We start from the raw sequence: 18,951 nt of genomic DNA on the forward strand, positions 1-18,951 counted from the left end.
CAGTGTAATCCTCTCAGAAAAGAGAAAATTTTGGATCCATCCAATGGAAACCATATTTGTACTGATGGAGGAGATCAATCATGTAAGCTTAAATGTTGCATAAAATAGAGAAAATTAGAGCAGGTAGGACTGTAGGACTCTAGAAAATTTCATGCATATCCGTATGTGTCCTCTTACATCACAAAAGGTGGACTGCTTACACAAGCACCAAAACATAAGCAAGATTTTATTTGGTACTTTCGGGGCCAATTCACGCGCACCTCGACTAAATCTGAGGGACCGATACCACATTGATAATTTTTCATTGGTGAATTACCCAGGAAAGTACAATCTTGCTTTTGCTTTGCTAGTTGTATAAATGCACATACTTCCCTCACCCCATTCAAGCAGTAGTCTCTGCTGAAGAAAGATAATTAGCCTCAATTGTCCAAGAATTCGGTATAAGTCTCGTTTTACGTTCAGTCTGAGGCCTCTAAAGATTCAGGTGATACTGAAAAATCCTCAGCACTAGAGGTTCCAAGAGAGAGAAGAAAGAATCTCGAAAAAAATGAAGCCGGTTGCACTTGAAACCGGTGAACCTTCAAGGGTTCCACCCCAAATTCACAAGGGAAACAAGGGAATCTCCATACTGGACCTTGTTCTTCGAGCAGTTGCGATAGTTGCAACGCTGGCAAGCGCAGTGGCTATGGGCACTACCAATGAAACGCTGCCGATTTTCAATCAGTTCATACAGGTCAAGGCTCAATACAACGATCTTCCAACCTTCACGTGAGTCGTCTTTCTGGTTGATGATGTGCTTGTTTTGATGCCTTAACTGTTTCTTCGCTCGGAAGAAATTTGATAGTTTTCATGTGTGTTTTTGTCAAACAGGTTCTTTGTGATTGTGAATTCTGTGGTATGCTTTTACCTTGTTGTTTCTCTTCCTATGTCCATCTTCCACATTGTGAGGAGTGGAACAAGAATCAGCAGGGTCATTCTCATCTTCCTAGATTCGGTAAATGATTCTATGTTTCTTTTAGCAAATTTCTACTGTCTTTTGTTCATGACTTGTGGGTTTCTTTGCTTTTCGCCATCTTTCCTCCAATGAGTAAACCATCTCTGTTTGTTTCGGGCGAAAAATCTTTTCTTGAAAGAAAAATGTTTTCCACCCAAAACAAACGGACCGTACACGTTGGACACATATCCACGGAGGTTTTTTCTTGGCTTTGGACGTAACGTGATTGTTAGTTCTTGGAAAACAACACGTCAACACAACAGCCCCTAAAGTTATCTCAGAAAAGTTTTCCAAATGCTATTTCTGCGATACTGAATCATTGGGGATACTGGATACGTTTCTGGGTCCTCAGAATTATGTTAGTCCTCGAAATTAATTGTCATAACTTCTTCTGGCACAATTTTTTCGTAATGTGGTCTTTGTGCTCCGTATCCTGGTTAAGTCCATACCATTTCCTGAGAGAAGAATTTTGATCATAGACGTAAAAATGTTGGCAACGTGAGGATAATGGGTTACATAACGATGAATAGCGCTTCTACTTCACTGCAGTGTGGATAATTTTCTGGGTCTGTAGCATTATCTCTAATCCTCAAAAATAAAAAACAGATCCAAAACTTTGTTTGAAAAAGCCAAAAAGGTCTTCAGAACGTTGTATTGGCAGCACTGCTGCTGCGCTATGTTCCAAAACCATAGCACTTTTTTAAGACAATTGAGGGATTTGAAGCGAATGTCACGTACTGATTTCCTTATGATCCTAAGATATATACATAATCTTCTGTAGGTAATGCTGGCTCTTCTCACCGTGGGAGCTGCAGCAGCAGCAGCGATAGTATACTTGGCTCACAAGGGGAACGCTTCGGCTAATTGGCTGGCAATATGCCAACAATTCAACAGCTTTTGTGACCGTGTTTCTGAATCTCTGATTGGTTCTTTCGGTGCAATTGTTGGGTTTATAGTTCTGATTCTGCTATCAGCCATAGCACTATGTCGACGGCCCTAACAAGTTGTAAGGCTGAAAGCATGCATCTCTGAGGCTCTGTCTACGAAAGTTTGCATTTCGTATGTCTGTGTTTGAATAGATTTTCTACTGGATTGACAAATTAGAGTGTATGTAATGTTAATGGGTGGGATTCTTGTAGTCTGAGTTAAGGGTGTTTTTTTCGTAGTCTCCACGATCGTTTATACCGAAATCAGAGTGTCTTAACCGTCAAGTTGCCAACCATTGGATAAAAAGCATTTCCCCGCAGACTACTCAGTCGGTTCAGCTCAACTCAACTCGTTTGCAGTCCTAAATTAGTCATTTTCGCTGTAAAACGGGTAGAAGGTAAACTAAACGGATCATCCTTTGTACAACAAAAGGGAACTACAAATTTAGGCAGGGGGCATGTTTTATTTTTAACCTTTTCCACTCAATCCAGAAACAAGATCGGACGTTATTCTGGTTCGTCTCCACTTTCGTGAAACTATTCCCCAAGCAAGGCAGCCGATAAGGCATCGCCTCGCCCCTTCTATCTTATCTATTGCCTTGCTCCTCGGCTCCCTACTACTCCAGCCACTCCTTGTAATAGCTAACTCGGGGTTATTTGTGCTCATTTACGCGAACCTTGACTATTCCCTGAGAGACTGACCTTGCAAGAATACCTAGGATGTTTCGAAACTGAGACCTAGGAGGGAGCAAGCCCTTAAGTCTCAAGCCTTGCCACTAGGCCCACCGCTTAGAGTTACGTACTTTTCATTGGGATTGGATCCTCTCAAGTTCTTTTGAGGGACTGGACAGTCTAGTCCAACCCATTTTCGGGCCCTTTCAGGATCCATTGATGAGCAAGACAGTTCGCTTTTTAGATGTCGTCGATTACATCAGGAAGCACATCCTTCACTGGTCAATATGGACCGTCGAATCCCTTCAAAGGGACTGGAGAGGATCCATTTCCTTCTTCATTGACACTAGCCTTGAAGCACATCATTCACTGTAATTTTACAGAATCAAGCTTTACAAAAAATTCGAATGAGATGTTCACTAAAATTGTACCGCATTCTCTATTCTAAATCCCCCACCATTGTTGTTCGCAAGGACAGAGGTAGTAAACTATGCTGGTAGAAATTCCACGAGCGCGTCGATTGATTTTAGGGTCTTCTCATAGTACAGATACGATTCGTAGACCTTCGGCGTCCGAATGTAATAGTCAAACTGTCACAGAATATGCAGACGTTGTTAGCTAATTTCATAGCACAATCACAGAATATCCAAATTTTCTTTTTAGTTGTCTTACTAGTTTGTAGTCTAAAAAAGTTTTATAAGATTGGCCCCTGCAAGTCGCTCAGATGAAAAAAAAAAATCTTAAAATAAATAAAAGATGTGTGAAGAAAATTTCCTATAATTATAAGTTATCAATAGTAACATTTTGGTCGCGTATTTAAAATAAAATCCCAAAGCATAGAGCATAAAATCCAAGAAATAATAGCAATAAACCAAGTAAATGACCTCTGCCATGTTATCAACCAACTCATTGGCAGCATCAACGTAAGCCTGCTGTCTGGTTTCTGGCACCATTGACAGCGCATTTTTCATGTCCTGAGACAAATAGGACTGCTTCAGCCTGATATAGAACAAGATGTATCTCCAAGACATGGCCTCCAGCATATCCCTGATGCTATGTAACCCCTCCGCCGTCTGCCGGATCCTCAGCACCGCATCTTCCGGCGACAGCCCGGGCTCCAAGAATTTCTCCCTCAGGAAGGAACGCGTGCCCCAGCTCTCGGCTAGCGCAATCGGAGCAGAATTTAGCCCAAGAGCTATGGAAGCTGTTAGGAATTTTGTGAGGAAATTTCGGCGGTGGGATTGGTTTTGGTCGCCGGGAAATGATGTCCGGGTGGCCGAGAGAGGGCGGGGTTGGTGGCGGTGGGGTTGGGGTGTGGTGGTGGTGGGTTTGGGGTGGAGGAGAGTGGTGGTGTTAATGAAGTTGCTCATGGTTGGATTTGTATGGCTATGAGCAAAAGAGCTCAATTATACAGGAGATTTGGAGTTTTGGGCATGTTTCGTTGTTGCCCAATTGAGCTGCCCGTTCCTCCTACGTGGACCCTTCATTCTTGATGAAATAGCATTCATTATCTTCTCCTCTTTACAACCATCTCTCAGCCGTTAAAAAGTAGTATTTTACAATCCGGATTTTAAATCTATTTTTACCGGTAATAGTTAACTTTTACCGGTAAAATTTGTTTTTGAAATTCGGACCATTGATTGCTGAGATGGACGGCGAGATATGCACGTTGTAAGGGGATATTTTTTTTAAATTTAGCTTCATCTAAAAAGAAATATTTCAGGCACATATGTTTGAATGTGTCTGTGTCTGGAACTGTTTTATATATCTAAATTCTACAATCATTGTATAAACCTGTGTCCGAACATCTATATCCATAGTACTTTGAAAAAATGGCAAGTTGGGTATTTGATATAAGTTTAAACTCAGGATTGCGAGTTGGTCCTTTGAACGAACGGGTCTTATGTTAAAATGCAATCCCTTCATTTCAAAGTTTTGGTTCAATATGAAAAGTTAAAAAAAAAATTGGAAAAAGAAATAAAATAGTGAAGTACTTTTGTACATTAACTTTAAAATTTTCGAGGCAGTGCAGAAAATTAATTAATATTTCTTATTTAATGCAAAAAAATTATTAAAATTATGCAAGCATTAATTGAGATCTCTTTGGTTTGTTGTGTGTTTGAGAGAGAGAGAGAAGGGGGCAAATAGAGTGACATCCAAGTGGAAGATGTCCTATACTCCTTGCATTAGGTGAGAGTTCAAACTCCATCAGCCTCATCCCCTTTCTCCTAAGTAGAAGAATTAAAAAAATATGTGGGAGAATAAGGGCAAATTTGAGCATTTAGAGGAAAATTATGCTTTCCCCAAGCAACAATCTTTCATAAGTCAACTAAATTTATGTTGACTCATGAAAGGTGTAGCTTTTCTTTTTGGTAAAGAAAATAAAAATAAAAATGGATAGCGATAACAGCTCTGGAAACATGTGAAACTTGCATTTTGCATCTTCTGATATAGGAAGGAACTTATAGTTCTATGAACCATAAATTTCCAAAGTAAGCTGTGTCTTGGCAAGACGTGCCAAACTGTCAATAACACAAACGAGTTTTTCAGAAGGCGACTTACGTATTCCATTATTATGAGTTGGTATTGTCATCTGGTTCCTTCCTTGCATAAAGATCCAAGTATGTCTTTGGCATCGCCCGCTAAATTTACTGCAGATCGATGTTAAGCAAAGAGACCAAGGTTCGTTTTCTAGTTGTCACTGACTCAGCTTAATACCAGGTTTACTCAAGTTAAATGCAGGTTTCGTACGGTGAAGCAACTTATCATGTGTTGGCCAATGAGAGGGTTTTTATCCTGTAAAAGAAATTGTCCTTCAGCCCATGTTTGATGCTGCGTGGTGAGGGGGACGGTTTCATCTAACAAGACGGAGTGGTCCTGCTAATAATCCGATGTTTGGTTGCTGTTTTTCTGAGGCGGACTTGTAGTCTAATCAGGACTATGAATCCCCTGAAGTCGGATTTGGCCAACTTAAGGGGTGTCTTTGATAGTCCGTTACGAGGACTTGCTCCCAATTGATATATTGTCACATTAATTTCGTCTCATCATCAAATCATAAACACCCCCCCCCCCCCCCCCCCCCACACACACACACACACACACACACACACACACACAAACAAAAAAAAAAAAACAATTTGTCTCACTCCTCAACCAAAATAAATATGATTGCAGTTCACAACTAATCTCTCCACTATCAATACCAACTTCAATATCCTCCTCACTACCAATCCCCTGCGACCTATGGCAAGTATAAAATAAGGCTCAAGGCTGTATCTCGAACAAGAATTCGGGTGATTTAAGGAAGGAAAAAAGAATGGAAAAGTTGAAGGATTAACTGTTGTGAGCTATTAGATCTTGTAACTTTTCTCCTCTCCTTTTGCCTAAACGTCTCCATTTTGTTTACTCTTTTTCCCCTTTCCCAATATTATTTTTCTGAAATTTTATGTTGAATATATGAAAATAGATGTCTTGTATGGAAACGTTATAGTACTTAATAAGCACAAACTGAGAAAAAGTATTTTAAAAATTACCATGGGATTAATCTAAAAGAAAAGATAATGATTTGTATATTATAACATCTTGGCGTTGAGATTTAGGCGCCTAATGAGGGGATATTGTCGGGTATCCTATGGACTTGATACCATTTCTCACAGTTGGGGTCGCACCCCAGAATAATGCCAGTGTTCCGTAATATTTATGATTATGCAATGTTTTTCTCTGATTATTCCCATAAATTATGTAACTTCTGTCGTAATTCTCACCTGAAATAGACATTTCAAATCGTCATGGGTTAAGTTGATCCTTTCAATGATGGTGACTTTATTGTTGGTCATTGGGGTTCGGATTATTCTATAGTGACGGTTTTGGTGATTTGAAACTCGTGCAAGAATTGATTCGATAGTGCCTGGAGTTTGGGGCCTACAATTGCTCAAGTTAAAGCCAATGAGTGAATATTTATTTTCTTTTTATTACACTGTAGTCAACTCCAGAATGTATTTTGATTGATTCACATGCTTCCACTCTTCAATTTACAGATATGGATATTTGTGAATATTTTACATATGGGAAGTTAAAAAAGAAGACTTTGGTGATTTTGTTTCACTGGCCTGTTGTGTCTTCTAACCCTCGGGTTGGGTTGTGACACTAGATGATTGTATAAAATAACTTACAATTTTGGCTAGATCAAATCAAATGTTTGGAATATCGGATAAGATGAATTAATGAAACAATAAAACTATGAATTCATACAATCAAAACAAAAAAAGTGCGAACATACAATAGGAAAGTGTGAGAATCCCAACACCAAGTACTTGTAAATGTAGATGAATTAATGTACTTGTAATTGCGTCATTCGTTATAGAGTAGGAAATTGATTTTCACATTCTGCTTTTGTCCAAATTAAGTGCACCTCATTTTTCGTCTACATTCACGTAGAATTACAAAATTACTCTTCATACCTTTTTTTCTTTCACACATGAAAAGGGTAATCATGTAATTTCACATCACTACAAATCAAAAAAATAAGTGCATTTGGATAAAAGGGGAGTGCGAAAATCAATTTTCTAATGCTTTATATACGAATGTTCATGCAGTGATTTAAATATAGATGTCACAATTCCTAACATTTTGCGCCCCTTGTTATGAAGCTCGTTAGGTAAATTAGTCAGGCTCATCTCGATTACAACTAAGCCGAGCTCAAAAATTATAAAACTCGGATAAAAAAAAAACTGTAAAACTGGGCTTAGCTTGTTTGCACGTACCTTTCATTGTATTTTTGTTAATTACAGTATAGTATAAAAAGTCTGAGGAGAGGTTTGGAACCTAGAGAAAGGAAAAGAAAAGAAAGGAAAATAAAATGGAAGAAAAATTAAAGGAAAAATTTACTATTCACTGCACTCTTAAAATTCTTATTTTTTTCTCTCTTTCCCTTCAAAGTTCAAACCAAACAATAGAAAAGAAAACTTTTTAATTTTCCCTTTTTTTCCCTTTCCTTTCCTTCGATTCCAAACAGAGCCCGACGTTTTTTCAACAGCCAAAAAAAAAAGTCTGTGACTTCGACGGTCCGACGGACTACTTGTTCACGCAGCACGCCAAAGGAAGACTCTTCTGTTTCTTCATTTGAAACCCAACTTCCATCACACCTTCCTCCACAATTTGTTCTGCAAAATCCGCCACAAAAAACCTCTCTTCCCTATCAGAAACCCACCGAATTCCCCGCAAATTCCTCGATGGCGAAAACTGGGTTGTTTAATCTCGAGCGTCACTTCGCCTTCTACGGCGCTTACCACAGCAACCCGATCAACATAGCCATACACACGCTCTTTGTCTGGCCTATTTTCCTCACAGCTATTCTCATCCTCTACTTCACTCCCTCTCTGTTCAACCTCCCTCCGATCGAGGTTTCCTTACCCGGGAACAGCAACCTTGTTCTGATTCTGAACCTTGGGTTCTTGGGTACCTTGCTCTACGCCGTGTTTTACGTCTGTTTGGATGCGAGAGCTGGTTCTTTGGCTGCTTTGTTGTGTTTCGTTTGTTGGGTCGTTAGCAGTTACCTTGCGAACCTAATGGGGTTTTCACTGGCTTGGAAGGTGAGAATTTTGATAACGATTTTGATATGCTTTGTTTGATTTGGGTTCTGTTTTTGGCTTTTAAATTTTGTACACAATAGTTTGAATTTGATTTGGATTTTGTTTATCTTTAATTTAATTGTTTAAGATTTCCGCGGCTAAGACTCTTCTTGAAGATCGACTTATCCTTCATTTGTCTTTAAAGTTATTAAATGATTTGAATAAGATTTTAATTAACGTTTCCGAAAACCTCAGGGCGTTACGATCGAGCCCTAAACCTCATCCTTCAAAGGAGCGCTACATGACCATTAGTAGTTACCTTGCAAACCTAATGGGGTTTTCACTGGCCTGGAAGCTGAGATTCTTGGCGATGTTTTTCGCGTGTACAATAGTATTTGACCAGGGTTTTGTTCTTGGCTATTGAATTTTGTACACAAGTATTTGATTTGATTTGATTTGGGTTTTGTTTATCTTTAACTAAAATATGAGTTGACTTTTGTTCACCCTCCACTTAATAGGGTGAACATTACCCTTATTCATATTGGTTGAAATGATGTGGATCTCACTACAAAGTGATAGTCATGTTTTCCATAAAGTGTATTGCATGATAGACATGACAAGAGTAATGTTCACCCTCTTTTAAGGAGTGTGAACAAAATTGCACTCCTAAAATGTTTAAGACTTCCGCTGCTAAAACTCTGCTTGAAGATCTACTTATTCTTAATTCGTTTTTAAAGTTATTAAATCATTTGCAAAAGATTTAATCAGCGCGTTTCCGAAAATAGGGGCGTTACAATCGAACCCTATATCTCACGCTCCCAAGGATCGGGGCTACACGACCATTAGTAGTTACTACCTATGAAGCACCGACACCTCCAGAGGTCAAAGTATTGCAGTGTCGGACATGGGGACACGGCGGGGACACCTCGGGGACACGCCACGTGGCATGTCCCATAATTTAATATAAATCTTTTAGGGGGACACTGATGGGGACACGGTAGGGGTCAAACTGTAATTTTTTGAGGGGCCAAATTGTAATTTTTTAAAATTTTGGGGGGTCAAACTGTAATTTTTTTAAATTTTTGGGCCAAATTGTAATTTTTTAAAAAATTCTGGGTGTCTAATTATAATTAATTATTTATTTATTTAAATAAATAAATATACACGTGGTGAGTCCCCCGCTGTGTCCGTGTCCCCATTTTTTTTAGAATTTCCGTGTCCTCGTGTCGGTGTCCGTGCATCATAGGTTACTACTTGCGAACCTTATGGGGTTTTCACTGGCTTGGAAGGTGAGAATATTATTGGCGATGTTTTTGATGTGTACAATAGTTTTGACTTGGGTTTTGTTCCTGGCTTCTGAATTTTGTGCATAAGTATTTGATTTGATTTGGGTTCTGTTTTTGGGTTCTAGACAAGGACAGACGCAGAATTTCAACATTTGGTGGGCAAAACACAATAGTAAAATAATTTTTGTCACATATATAAAAGATCAGATCAATTTCTGCTAATACATACGGACTATTATAGAGGTGGTATCAAAATTATTAGGGCCAATTACTCAAATGGTCCTTGTAGTTTGATCTTTGTGTCACTTTGGTCCCTACTCTTCCAATTGACTTGATTTTAACCCCGTAGTTTCGATTTCGTGCCAACTAAGGACGAAAGATAACTTCTGTTAGCTCCCACTTAGGTAACCCACTAGACGGGATTACATTTTACCCTTGTAGTTTGGGCTTGATGCGAATTGACCCATTGTCAATTAGAAACTACCACACGATCCCATGTAATTTGTGTACTAAAGTGTCCGTTACATCTGTTAATCATAAATATACAAAGACCATATTACTCCTCTTATATTATTCTCTTTATCTTTCCTATCTCGTACACATGTAAACAGTAAACACATATGGTTAATGTATAATTTATAACATATAGATGAAGATACTAATTGAATCTCTTATCAACATAGCTAAATTACAAATTATCATTATTCTTTTTTGTTGTTGTTTACTTTTTACATTTGTTAGCTTTGAGACAATTTTTTAGATTATTTATTCATCTTGACAAGAGGAATGGAAAAAGTAAAAGATTATGTCCAAAACCATAAAAAAAAGTTTGCGAAAGCATAAAATAATTCTACATAGAGAGTTTTTTTTTTTCTTTTTCTAAGATTTTTTCTGGTTTAGTTCATATTTTTCTTTCTTTTTTCACCTCTAGTCGAGAAGAAAAATATTTTTATAGCTTAACACAAAACTAAGAAAAGGAAAAAAGTATATTTGTGACGCTAACAAAACACCATCAATTATACCAAAAAGTTAGATTCAGTGTTCTAAAGCCGCCTAGGCGCTTGGAGGTGCCCTGCCGCCATGCCAATACCCCTTGGCGTTTGATTTGGCGCCCAGGGAGGTTTGGCGGCCGCCTAGGCGGCCATGGCGGTCTCGGTGGCCTTGGCGGTCTTGGCGGGGCTTGGCGGCATCATCGGCGTCTTTGGAGGCCTTTGGCGGCCTAAAATGTATAGTATTAAACTAATGGAGATCAAGTTTTGGAAGGGTATGGAGGAGAAGAGTTAAAGGAAGGAGATGAACTTTAAACTTGGTATTAGGGATCTCCGATCTCGTTTATTTCTACTTATTGTCTTATTCAACTTATTTGCTAGTTGCTACTACTTAATTTCATTTGGGTTTGTACATTAAACTTTGCATTATGGTTATATAGAACTTTGAACTTGCATTATGGATACATAAAATATAGTTTGATTGGATAATGGTTTGTTAAAAAAAAAAAAAAAATGCCGAATTGCTTGGCATAGGCGGCTTGGCGCTTAGAGGTGGGTCTCTGCCCTACTAGCGCCAAGTGCCATTTAGAACATTGGTTAGATTATAGGTTGAAAAACTAATTTTTTTTTGACTTTTTTTTTTGAAAAAAGGGAATTATGGCGATTTAGGATTTACTAATTAGATTGATATGAGATTGAATTAGTTTTCATCATATGTATATACAATATTACATTAAATGAATGTGTTTACATGTATAGATGAGAGAGGAAAGAGAATAAGATACGAAAGGTAATATTTTCTTTTTACATTTATCATTGATATAATTTAAAGATGCACTTTAGTACACAAATTACATAAGGTCGTGTGGTAGTTTCAAAATTACAAGGGGTCAATTAACATTATGCCCAAACTACTGGGGGTCAGGTCAAGTATAATTTGTCAAATGGGTTCCGTTAATGGGAGCTAACGGAAGTTATCTATTGTCCGTAATTTGCACGAATCTAAACTGCAGGGTTGAGTCAATTGAAAGAGTAGGGACTGACACAAAGACCAGACTATATGGACCATTTAAGTAATTTGTCCAAATTATTATCATAATTTTTTTTAAACCCATATCATATAGAAATATGATCCCGTATAATTTTAGATTCTCATAAGTTTGTGCATCCACATGCATTTCAAAAAGTAAAATATTGAACGTATTGTTAAATTTGTTGTAGGTGTTTACAATATTTGAAGGACAATTATTGAATTTTCGAAACAAAATCTTAGACGGGTGGGCAGCATCTTACATAATTTTGATGTTTTTGAGAAAAATATGATTCTAAAGAAAATTTGAAACTTTATAGGGCGGTTGTTCAAGCTCATCCACCCCTCGGTCGATCTTTGGTTTTGGATTTAATGTTTGTGCTGTAACTGAAATTATGAATTGGTTGTATTTGGTGAAATGTGTGAACCATTAGGACAATAGCTGGCAAAGTTTTCCTTCGGATTTGTTGGTTGAATTTAGTCGATTCATTTGTAGTTTTTTTTGAGAAAAAAAATAAGTACGGGAGATGCAACTGATTCTCAGAATCGGTCCTCTGAATTCAATTCTAAATTAGTTCACGTTGTTTATTTGCTAATACCTTTTCGAGACCTGCTGTAAGGAGCCTTGTGCGTTGGGTGTTATTGCCTTTTATGTGTGGAACTTTTGAGAGTTGTAAATGGGCAGTATGCTTGCACATACGCATGACAACATTCATTTTCTTAGGCTCGTTGAGTAGGTCACCAATGCCAATATACTGCTTGATTTGAGATCGGTAGCCATATGGTTGTAGCGTATTTACCTCGCAATTTATTTGGAAAATCAACGTAACCATTTAATTTGTTCCAGACACATGACGTGCGTATTTACCGTACACTTTATTTTCGAAACCAACCTAGCTGTTTAACTTTTTCAAGACATGTGTTGTACGATCAGATAATTCTTGATGACAATTTTTTGACATGGGTGACCTACTCGCCGAGCCTAAGAAAGTGAACGGTTCTTATTACATCAGCAGACCAGGGGTGAGTCGAAAAACGCCTTCATAGCACACGTGTGGTGCCATTAAGCATGTCACACCGTACATAGGAAAGAATTCCTTTGATCGATCTTCCTTTATAGCAGGCATGTTGTGCTATTAAGCTCATCACACTGCAGATAGGAAAGAATTCCTTTGCTCAATCTTCCATATTACTTATTATCACACCTTTTGTTCTGTTAATTCCCTTTTTATTTTCCAATCATCAATCTTATTAGTGTAGTCCCATGATCACTAGTTTCATGTGCAAGATTTATTCTAGAATGAACGTTTCATTCTCTTTGGAAACGCAGATAACAACATCTGACTCCATTTTAGCTGAATCTTCTTCTGTTTATACTTTCTGGTTCTGCTTTTGGCCCTTTATTCACTGCTATGGGTTTCCTTCTTCCCCTCTTGTATTTTCCGTACTCCCTACCTGCAATGCAACAGTCATCTGAGGCAGGGAGTTCTCTGGTTAACATTTCCAATATACTGTACCAAACACTTTTAACGACAAATACTGCTTCTACTTCTTTATTGTTTGTATTTCGTTTTTTCCTAGTTGATGACTTGAGTTTGGGTACTTAAAGCTTCACTTGTATGTTTCAGGTTGTTCTGGCAGCTCAGCTGGTATGTTGGACAGGGCAATTCATTGGCCATGGGGTATTTGAGGTAACATGTTCTTCCACTTGAAACTAGAAAATCACTTTCAGTGTATGTAAACACCTCTAATGATAACTTATAATGCAGAAACGTGCACCAGCGCTCCTCGACAATCTCTCTCAAGCCCTTCTGATGGCTCCCTTCTTTGTTCTGTTGGAGGTCATTAGTGAACAAAATTTTCAATTATTTGTTTATTTTTTCTCTTGTTGGGTAACTAAAGATAGGTATATTGCTACTGTTGGTTTTTGTAGGCTCTACAAACCATTTTTGGTTACGAACCATACCCAGGGTTCCACGTTACAGTTCAAGCAGAGGTAGAAGCTGAAATTAATGAATGGAAAGATAAGAAGCAGAAACTAGTTTCTTAAGTGTGTGCTGGTGCATGTGTCGCATTACTCTGGAACAAGTACAAAAACATACTATGCATATTCTGATGTACGAATTCCATGAAATTTATAAATTTCCAAACCAGCCATGTCATAGCAGACTTGCCAATAAACACAAATAGCTTGAGTTGTAAAAAAGGTGACTTCTCTTTTCAATGGTGTTCTGAGTCGGAATTGTCATCTCTTCCTTCCTTACATAAAGATCGAATTATATGCTTTTGCCATCGCTGCTAAATATATGGAATATGTTAAGCAAGGAGAGCAAGGTATGTTTTCTAGTTGTCATTCAGCTTAATACTTGGTTATTCATATCATTGAGCAACTTAGCATGTGATCGCTATTGAGTGGACTTTTTGTCCTGTAAGAAGTTATCCTTCAGCTGTATCTGGAACAAGGATTCGGGCAAGGAAAGAAAAGCCATTGGAAAAGTTGAAGGATCTAACAGTTGTGGGCTATTAGATCCTGCAACTTTTCTGTTTCCCTTTTCTTTTTTCTTGCCCAAATCCTTGACCCAAATACTGCTTTAAAACCTCGATTTGTTTACTTCCCTTCCTTAGTAGTAAATGTATGGCTTGTAGAGCCCACGATGGTAGCTCATACAGAGTTGGGAGGGATTTGGTCTGTAATCTGAATTATAGCTATAGACATGCGTCTTCACTTTAGGACTCTCCGCCTTACATATCCCCATAATTCACAGTATGTGTAAACATTTTGATACAGCACGGGGAGGGATGAGAAGGGGAGGAAGGGTAGTGCAAATGGGCCACAACCCTAACACAACCATAGCCTTAAAACTCAATTCTCGTTTATCAAACGCTCATAATACATCAAGAAGCTCTTATTTAAAGAACTAACATCCGGACAAAAGAAATTAGAATCCTAATAAAACTAGATAACAAAACATATCATTTATCTTATTGTAACTGAATACTTATCAAGATATTATCCTTCTAAATTATAATAGTGACAATGGCTACTGTAACAATAACAATAATAATAATACTAATAATAAGGCAGCTAGGATGTTAACATTCCGCATCATTCTCCCCGACAAAGAAGAAAAAGAACTCGACCTCGAGTTCAAGCTAAGGTCTAAATATTGCACTCTTTCATGCCAATGGATAAAATACTCTGAATATGGCAGCTGCTTGATTTGCTTCAACTTCCAAGTTAATATTGGTCAGTAGGTCGCTGACGATGTCCATCTTGACAACCCAAACATTGTCTTCAATGCCAATAAAATAAATCCTTTCTGAGAGAAAGAAATAGGTATGTGGGGAGTAAAAAAGGGTTCAATAATTTGGGTGCACTTTCATTGTCAGGAAGAGTTTTGATAAAATCGTGTCCTGCGTCGAATTTTCCTCATCTTTGATTACTTCTTGGTCATTGACACCTTCCAAATTTTCTATCAATTCGCCACTCAACAATTTCCGTCTGATCTTCAGAAGAACTTTGTGGGACTTCTAGTGCATCACCTCTATTATAGGCTAAGTTGCATTTAGATGGTCATTTGTCGTATTATTTTTCTGCTCTGTCTGTCCATCTTTCCCTTACTGGAGGAAGGTATGAGGGGGCAACAACAATGACAAGGATAAACTAGAGAGAATTCAATGATGGAAACGATCTGGAAAGGAGGGTTTTGATGGCAGCAGCGACAGTTGACAGAGATCTGTAGCTTTTTCCCCTACTTTTCTTTTGTGTGTTTTTTTTTTTACTTATTTATCTCAACCCCGTTTTGGGGGTTATTGATCCAACAACAGGTATAATAGAATTTTGGGAGAAAGAGAGAATGAGAGAATATCGAGCCTAAGCTCTGATACCAAAATTTGTGCAGCATGTGAAGGGATGAGAATGGTAGAGAAGGGAAGCGCAAATGGGCCACAGCCTTGAAACTCAATTCTCTTTAATCGAACTCTCATAATACATCAAAGAAGCTCTTGGTTAAAAACCAACATCCTAACAGAAAAGGAATTAGAATCCTTTTAAAGCTAGATGACATACTCATAACAAAACATATCATAACTACTTATCATTATCTTTTCTTGTTTTATAACAACTGAATGCTTATCAAGATATTATCCTACTAAATTATAAAAGTGACAATGGCCATAATAATTAATAACATTTCCTGGACCAAAATCTTTCTCCGGCGACTAGGACATTAACATTCCCCATCACTCCAGTATGGTAAGGAGCTTGAGAATCCTAATACGAGGTTACAGGAGGTGACAACCATTGGTATTAGTCCACATTAATATTTGTATTGACATAAGTTGTCGGGTTGGGATTTGTTGGTAAGGTCATTGTTTATGAGCACCCAAGTTATCAGAATCAGACAACAGCTGCCAAATATTGTATCAAACAGAAACATTAATTTTTACCATGGAAAACATAAACAACGGTTTGGGTTCCTGAGAAGTCTTAGAAACGCCTGTCAATAGTAACCTTCAATCCATGTGCCATTGACAGAATTGTCATCATGCGGTACTTCACTGGATGCCCTGGCACTAAGCTGAATTTGAAAAACCTACACAAAATAGCCAGAGCCATCTTCATTTGGAGATATGCTGAGTCCTTCCCTAGGCATATCCTTGGCCCTGCCTGCGTATCAAAGACAAGAAGAATTTTAAACAAAGTCGAGGTCAAATTTGCATCTTCAACTGAGATCTGTAATGCAAGTTTGGAAAAGAGGCATAATATAGGTTTAACCGAGGTTGGACAATATTTACCGCTTCATCATTTAAAGAATACCTGGAAGGCAGTGAACTTGAATGGAGATGCATTCTGGAAATATCCCTCTTTGAGCCATCTCTCAGGGTTAAATGAAGCTGCATCGGGACCCCAGTTGTACTCCATTCTTCCCATTGAATATGGAACATAAGTCACCAATCCTCCTGCCTTAACTTTGGTTCCATTAGGTAAAACATCATCGTCCAAGATGCCTTTCGGATCCTACAAACCCTCAAATTTGTGCGCTTAGAGTTCTTTTGGGTTGCATTTTTCGTAATTCATCGTGCTAGTCTTTTATGATCGCCATAAAAATGACACAAAATCAATTTGTGTGGACATCAATGCTATACTTTATCTGTGAAATGAAGGTGGCAGGCACCTGGCTTGGTTCCTATGATTCGTGAAAACAAATATTTTTTTGTCCAACTGTTTTTTGGAAACATTTCTGAAAACAATGAACTTTTCACCGAAAGCCTAAAGAGTATGTTTTTGAATTTCCCAAGCAGTTTTTGCTGAAAAATGGATTGCTTTTTCTTCTTAAACATGCGCATTGTTTTTGACACGTGTTTTTCTTCTCGGAAATAATAAGTTTTGCTCCTTTTTGATTTTGCATTCTATCTAGTCAACTGAGATACCTGAGGGACTGCCGGGTACAATCGGAGTGTCTCTGTGACCACTGCATGTAAATAGGATAGTCTTCCCAACGAGTCATATGTTAGCAGTCCAGCAAATTGTGTTACTCTTTGATTGAATGTTTCAGAATCCTCTATGTCATACTGAATCAACGAGACCTTTTCCTCTTTCGCCCTTTCTTCCTCTAATGTTGTGAGCTCTGAGTACAGCTTGTCTGCTACATGGGCGTTGCTCATTATCATGTATATGGCCCAAGAGAGAGTTGTGGCTGTCGTGTCGCGGCCAGCAATTACAAAATTCAGGACAATATCTCTGAGGCTTTTATCGGTTATGTTGTTTTCTGGGTCTTTCCCTAGCTCAATAAATCTTGATAATATATCATGCTTAACCTGATCATTTCCATTTACAGATGTCATTTCAGCTTTAGAGGTTGCAACATTTTTCACTTCATGAAAGGGAGAAAGGGCTTCAGGAACTGAATTACCTTTTCGCTTTTGCTCGACTCTCCAGTTGCTTCTATCTCTGCCTTCCTTTTCCAAATAACCGAGTAAGTGAAATCATCGACGATTTTGATGCTCTGGTCAAGCACTGCTTCCGAACCCACGTTAAGAAATTTCTTTATTTTCCACAATGGGTCAATGAACCGAAGAGTTACAATAATATTTGCAATATCAAATGCCCGAGCAAAGGAGTTGTCTGGTAGATGGGGGGCCAATGTCCCTATTTCTACACCAAATCCCACCTTGCATATGGAGTCCAAAGTCATCCTCATGAACAACTCCTAGAAACCAAAAAACATGTGGAAATCAAAATCTTGTACCAAATAGTACTGACAACGCGATAGGATGGTTTCGCTTCATCAGCGTTTTTACCTGAATGTCTATTTGTTCGCTGTGGAGAGATGCTTTGTTTAGAATAGAAGAGAGCTTAAGGCTATAATCTCTGAATACTAGAGTGCTGAAATCCCTCAGGTTTTTGGATGCAAACTCGAAGCTTGCCGTCTTCCTTTGTTTCCTCCATAGCTCACCATCTACATTGAAAATACCATCTCCCAGCAACACCTCCATGTAGGAGCGATATACTTCACCCTGGAACAGAATTAGGAAACATCAAGAAACAAAAGTATTTACGTGAGAGTTAGATTATGTGCGGTTCAGTCAGACAATCAGAAAACTTAGAGCAGAACACTAGAAAAACTGAGAATGTTTCACCTTTGGGTAATTCGCGAAGTTGGTCTTCAGGACATGCTCAACGTTAGCAGGATCAGCAATGTAAGTATACGTGGTGAATGGCATCGGCACCACCACAGTTTCCGACTCGGAGAGGTACTTCAGAATCCAGTCGTGCATCCTATTGTAATTCATGAACTGTTCAATCGCTGCCCCGACGAGCGGCCACGTTTTCGGGCCTATTTTGTTTCTCTGATTCCATCTGTGGATTAATACCCATGATATTAACATGCATGCTATAATTGAGATTCCCATGTTGTATCCATCTGTTGAGAAAGGAATGGGAATTTCTTGTTCCATCTGAGGGAAAAAAGAAAGAAGATGAAAGAAGAGCAATGTAGTACAAATGGGCTTCAGAGGGCATTGTTTCTTATAAAGTATTGTGGTGAAGAAGTGGGTGAGACGTAGGTGGCTAATGAATGAGTAATTATTCAATAGTCCGAGAGCATCGCCATGTGATGTTCCGGACCACTCTAGAACCATACATTAAATTATGCGGGATTCATATACTTAGTCGTGAACCCCACCAAAATTTGTGGTTGTGGAGTGGTCTAGAGCACCATGTCTCCCGAACTGCTGAATAATTTCACTTGATTAAGTTGGTATAAAATCTGTTGTAACATTCTTTGTGGCGTAGGATTATTAATGGTTTCATACCACTGGCAGCTCTAACCTAATTTGAACAATCGCAAGTACGTGATCCGCATTTCTAGCTCATTTCTTTATTGTCTGGAAGAAAGCATTTCTATCTCATTTCTTATTTTTGGAAGAAAAACACAACATACATGAGTTTTCATTTGCGGAGAAAAATTTACACGATGATG

The 18,951-nt window shown here is 38.3% G+C and overlaps 4 protein-coding genes across 5 annotated transcripts; 2 read left to right on the forward strand and 2 right to left on the reverse strand.

Moving 5' to 3' along the window:
* Nucleotides 1–2,704, forward strand: LOC131310461 (casparian strip membrane protein 1-like). Its single transcript, XM_058337483.1, has 3 exons — nucleotides 1–768; nucleotides 871–994; nucleotides 1,776–2,704. The coding sequence occupies exons 1-3, from the start codon at nucleotides 548–550 to the stop codon at nucleotides 1,992–1,994; spliced, it is 564 nt and encodes a 187-aa protein (XP_058193466.1). The 5' UTR covers nucleotides 1–547; the 3' UTR covers nucleotides 1,995–2,704.
* Nucleotides 2,705–2,866: 162 nt separating this feature from the next.
* Nucleotides 2,867–4,082, reverse strand: LOC131310460 (photosynthetic NDH subunit of lumenal location 2, chloroplastic). Its single transcript, XM_058337481.1, has 2 exons — nucleotides 3,477–4,082; nucleotides 2,867–3,182 (listed from the first exon to the last, which is right to left on the reverse strand). Exons 1-2 carry the CDS (start codon nucleotides 3,960–3,962, stop codon nucleotides 3,081–3,083), a joined length of 588 nt encoding a protein of 195 aa, XP_058193464.1. The 5' UTR covers nucleotides 3,963–4,082; the 3' UTR covers nucleotides 2,867–3,080.
* A 3,472-nt stretch (nucleotides 4,083–7,554) lies between these two features.
* LOC131310463 (2-hydroxy-palmitic acid dioxygenase mpo1-like) lies at nucleotides 7,555–13,717 on the forward strand. 2 transcript variants are annotated; one of them, XM_058337486.1, is made up of 4 exons: nucleotides 7,555–8,183; nucleotides 13,096–13,158; nucleotides 13,237–13,308; nucleotides 13,401–13,717. In XM_058337486.1, the coding sequence occupies exons 1-4, from the start codon at nucleotides 7,824–7,826 to the stop codon at nucleotides 13,515–13,517; spliced, it is 612 nt and encodes a 203-aa protein (XP_058193469.1). In that variant the 5' UTR covers nucleotides 7,555–7,823; the 3' UTR covers nucleotides 13,518–13,717. The 2 variants fall into 2 exon arrangements, with proteins under 2 accessions (XP_058193469.1, XP_058193468.1); XM_058337485.1 differs by having other exon boundaries at nucleotides 7,610–8,183; nucleotides 13,237–13,717.
* Nucleotides 13,718–15,885: 2,168 nt separating this feature from the next.
* On the reverse strand, nucleotides 15,886–18,610 carry LOC131310462 (cytochrome P450 704B1). Its single transcript, XM_058337484.1, has 6 exons — nucleotides 18,110–18,610; nucleotides 17,771–17,986; nucleotides 17,383–17,679; nucleotides 16,901–17,287; nucleotides 16,287–16,487; nucleotides 15,886–16,136 (listed from the first exon to the last, which is right to left on the reverse strand). The coding sequence occupies exons 1-6, from the start codon at nucleotides 18,608–18,610 to the stop codon at nucleotides 15,957–15,959; spliced, it is 1,782 nt and encodes a 593-aa protein (XP_058193467.1). The 3' UTR covers nucleotides 15,886–15,956.
* Nucleotides 18,611–18,951: the final 341 nt, after the last annotated feature.

Source organism: Rhododendron vialii, chromosome 12a, assembly GCF_030253575.1.
Source record: "Rhododendron vialii isolate Sample 1 chromosome 12a, ASM3025357v1".
In the NCBI taxonomy this organism is placed as follows: Eukaryota; Viridiplantae; Streptophyta; class Magnoliopsida; order Ericales; family Ericaceae; genus Rhododendron; species Rhododendron vialii.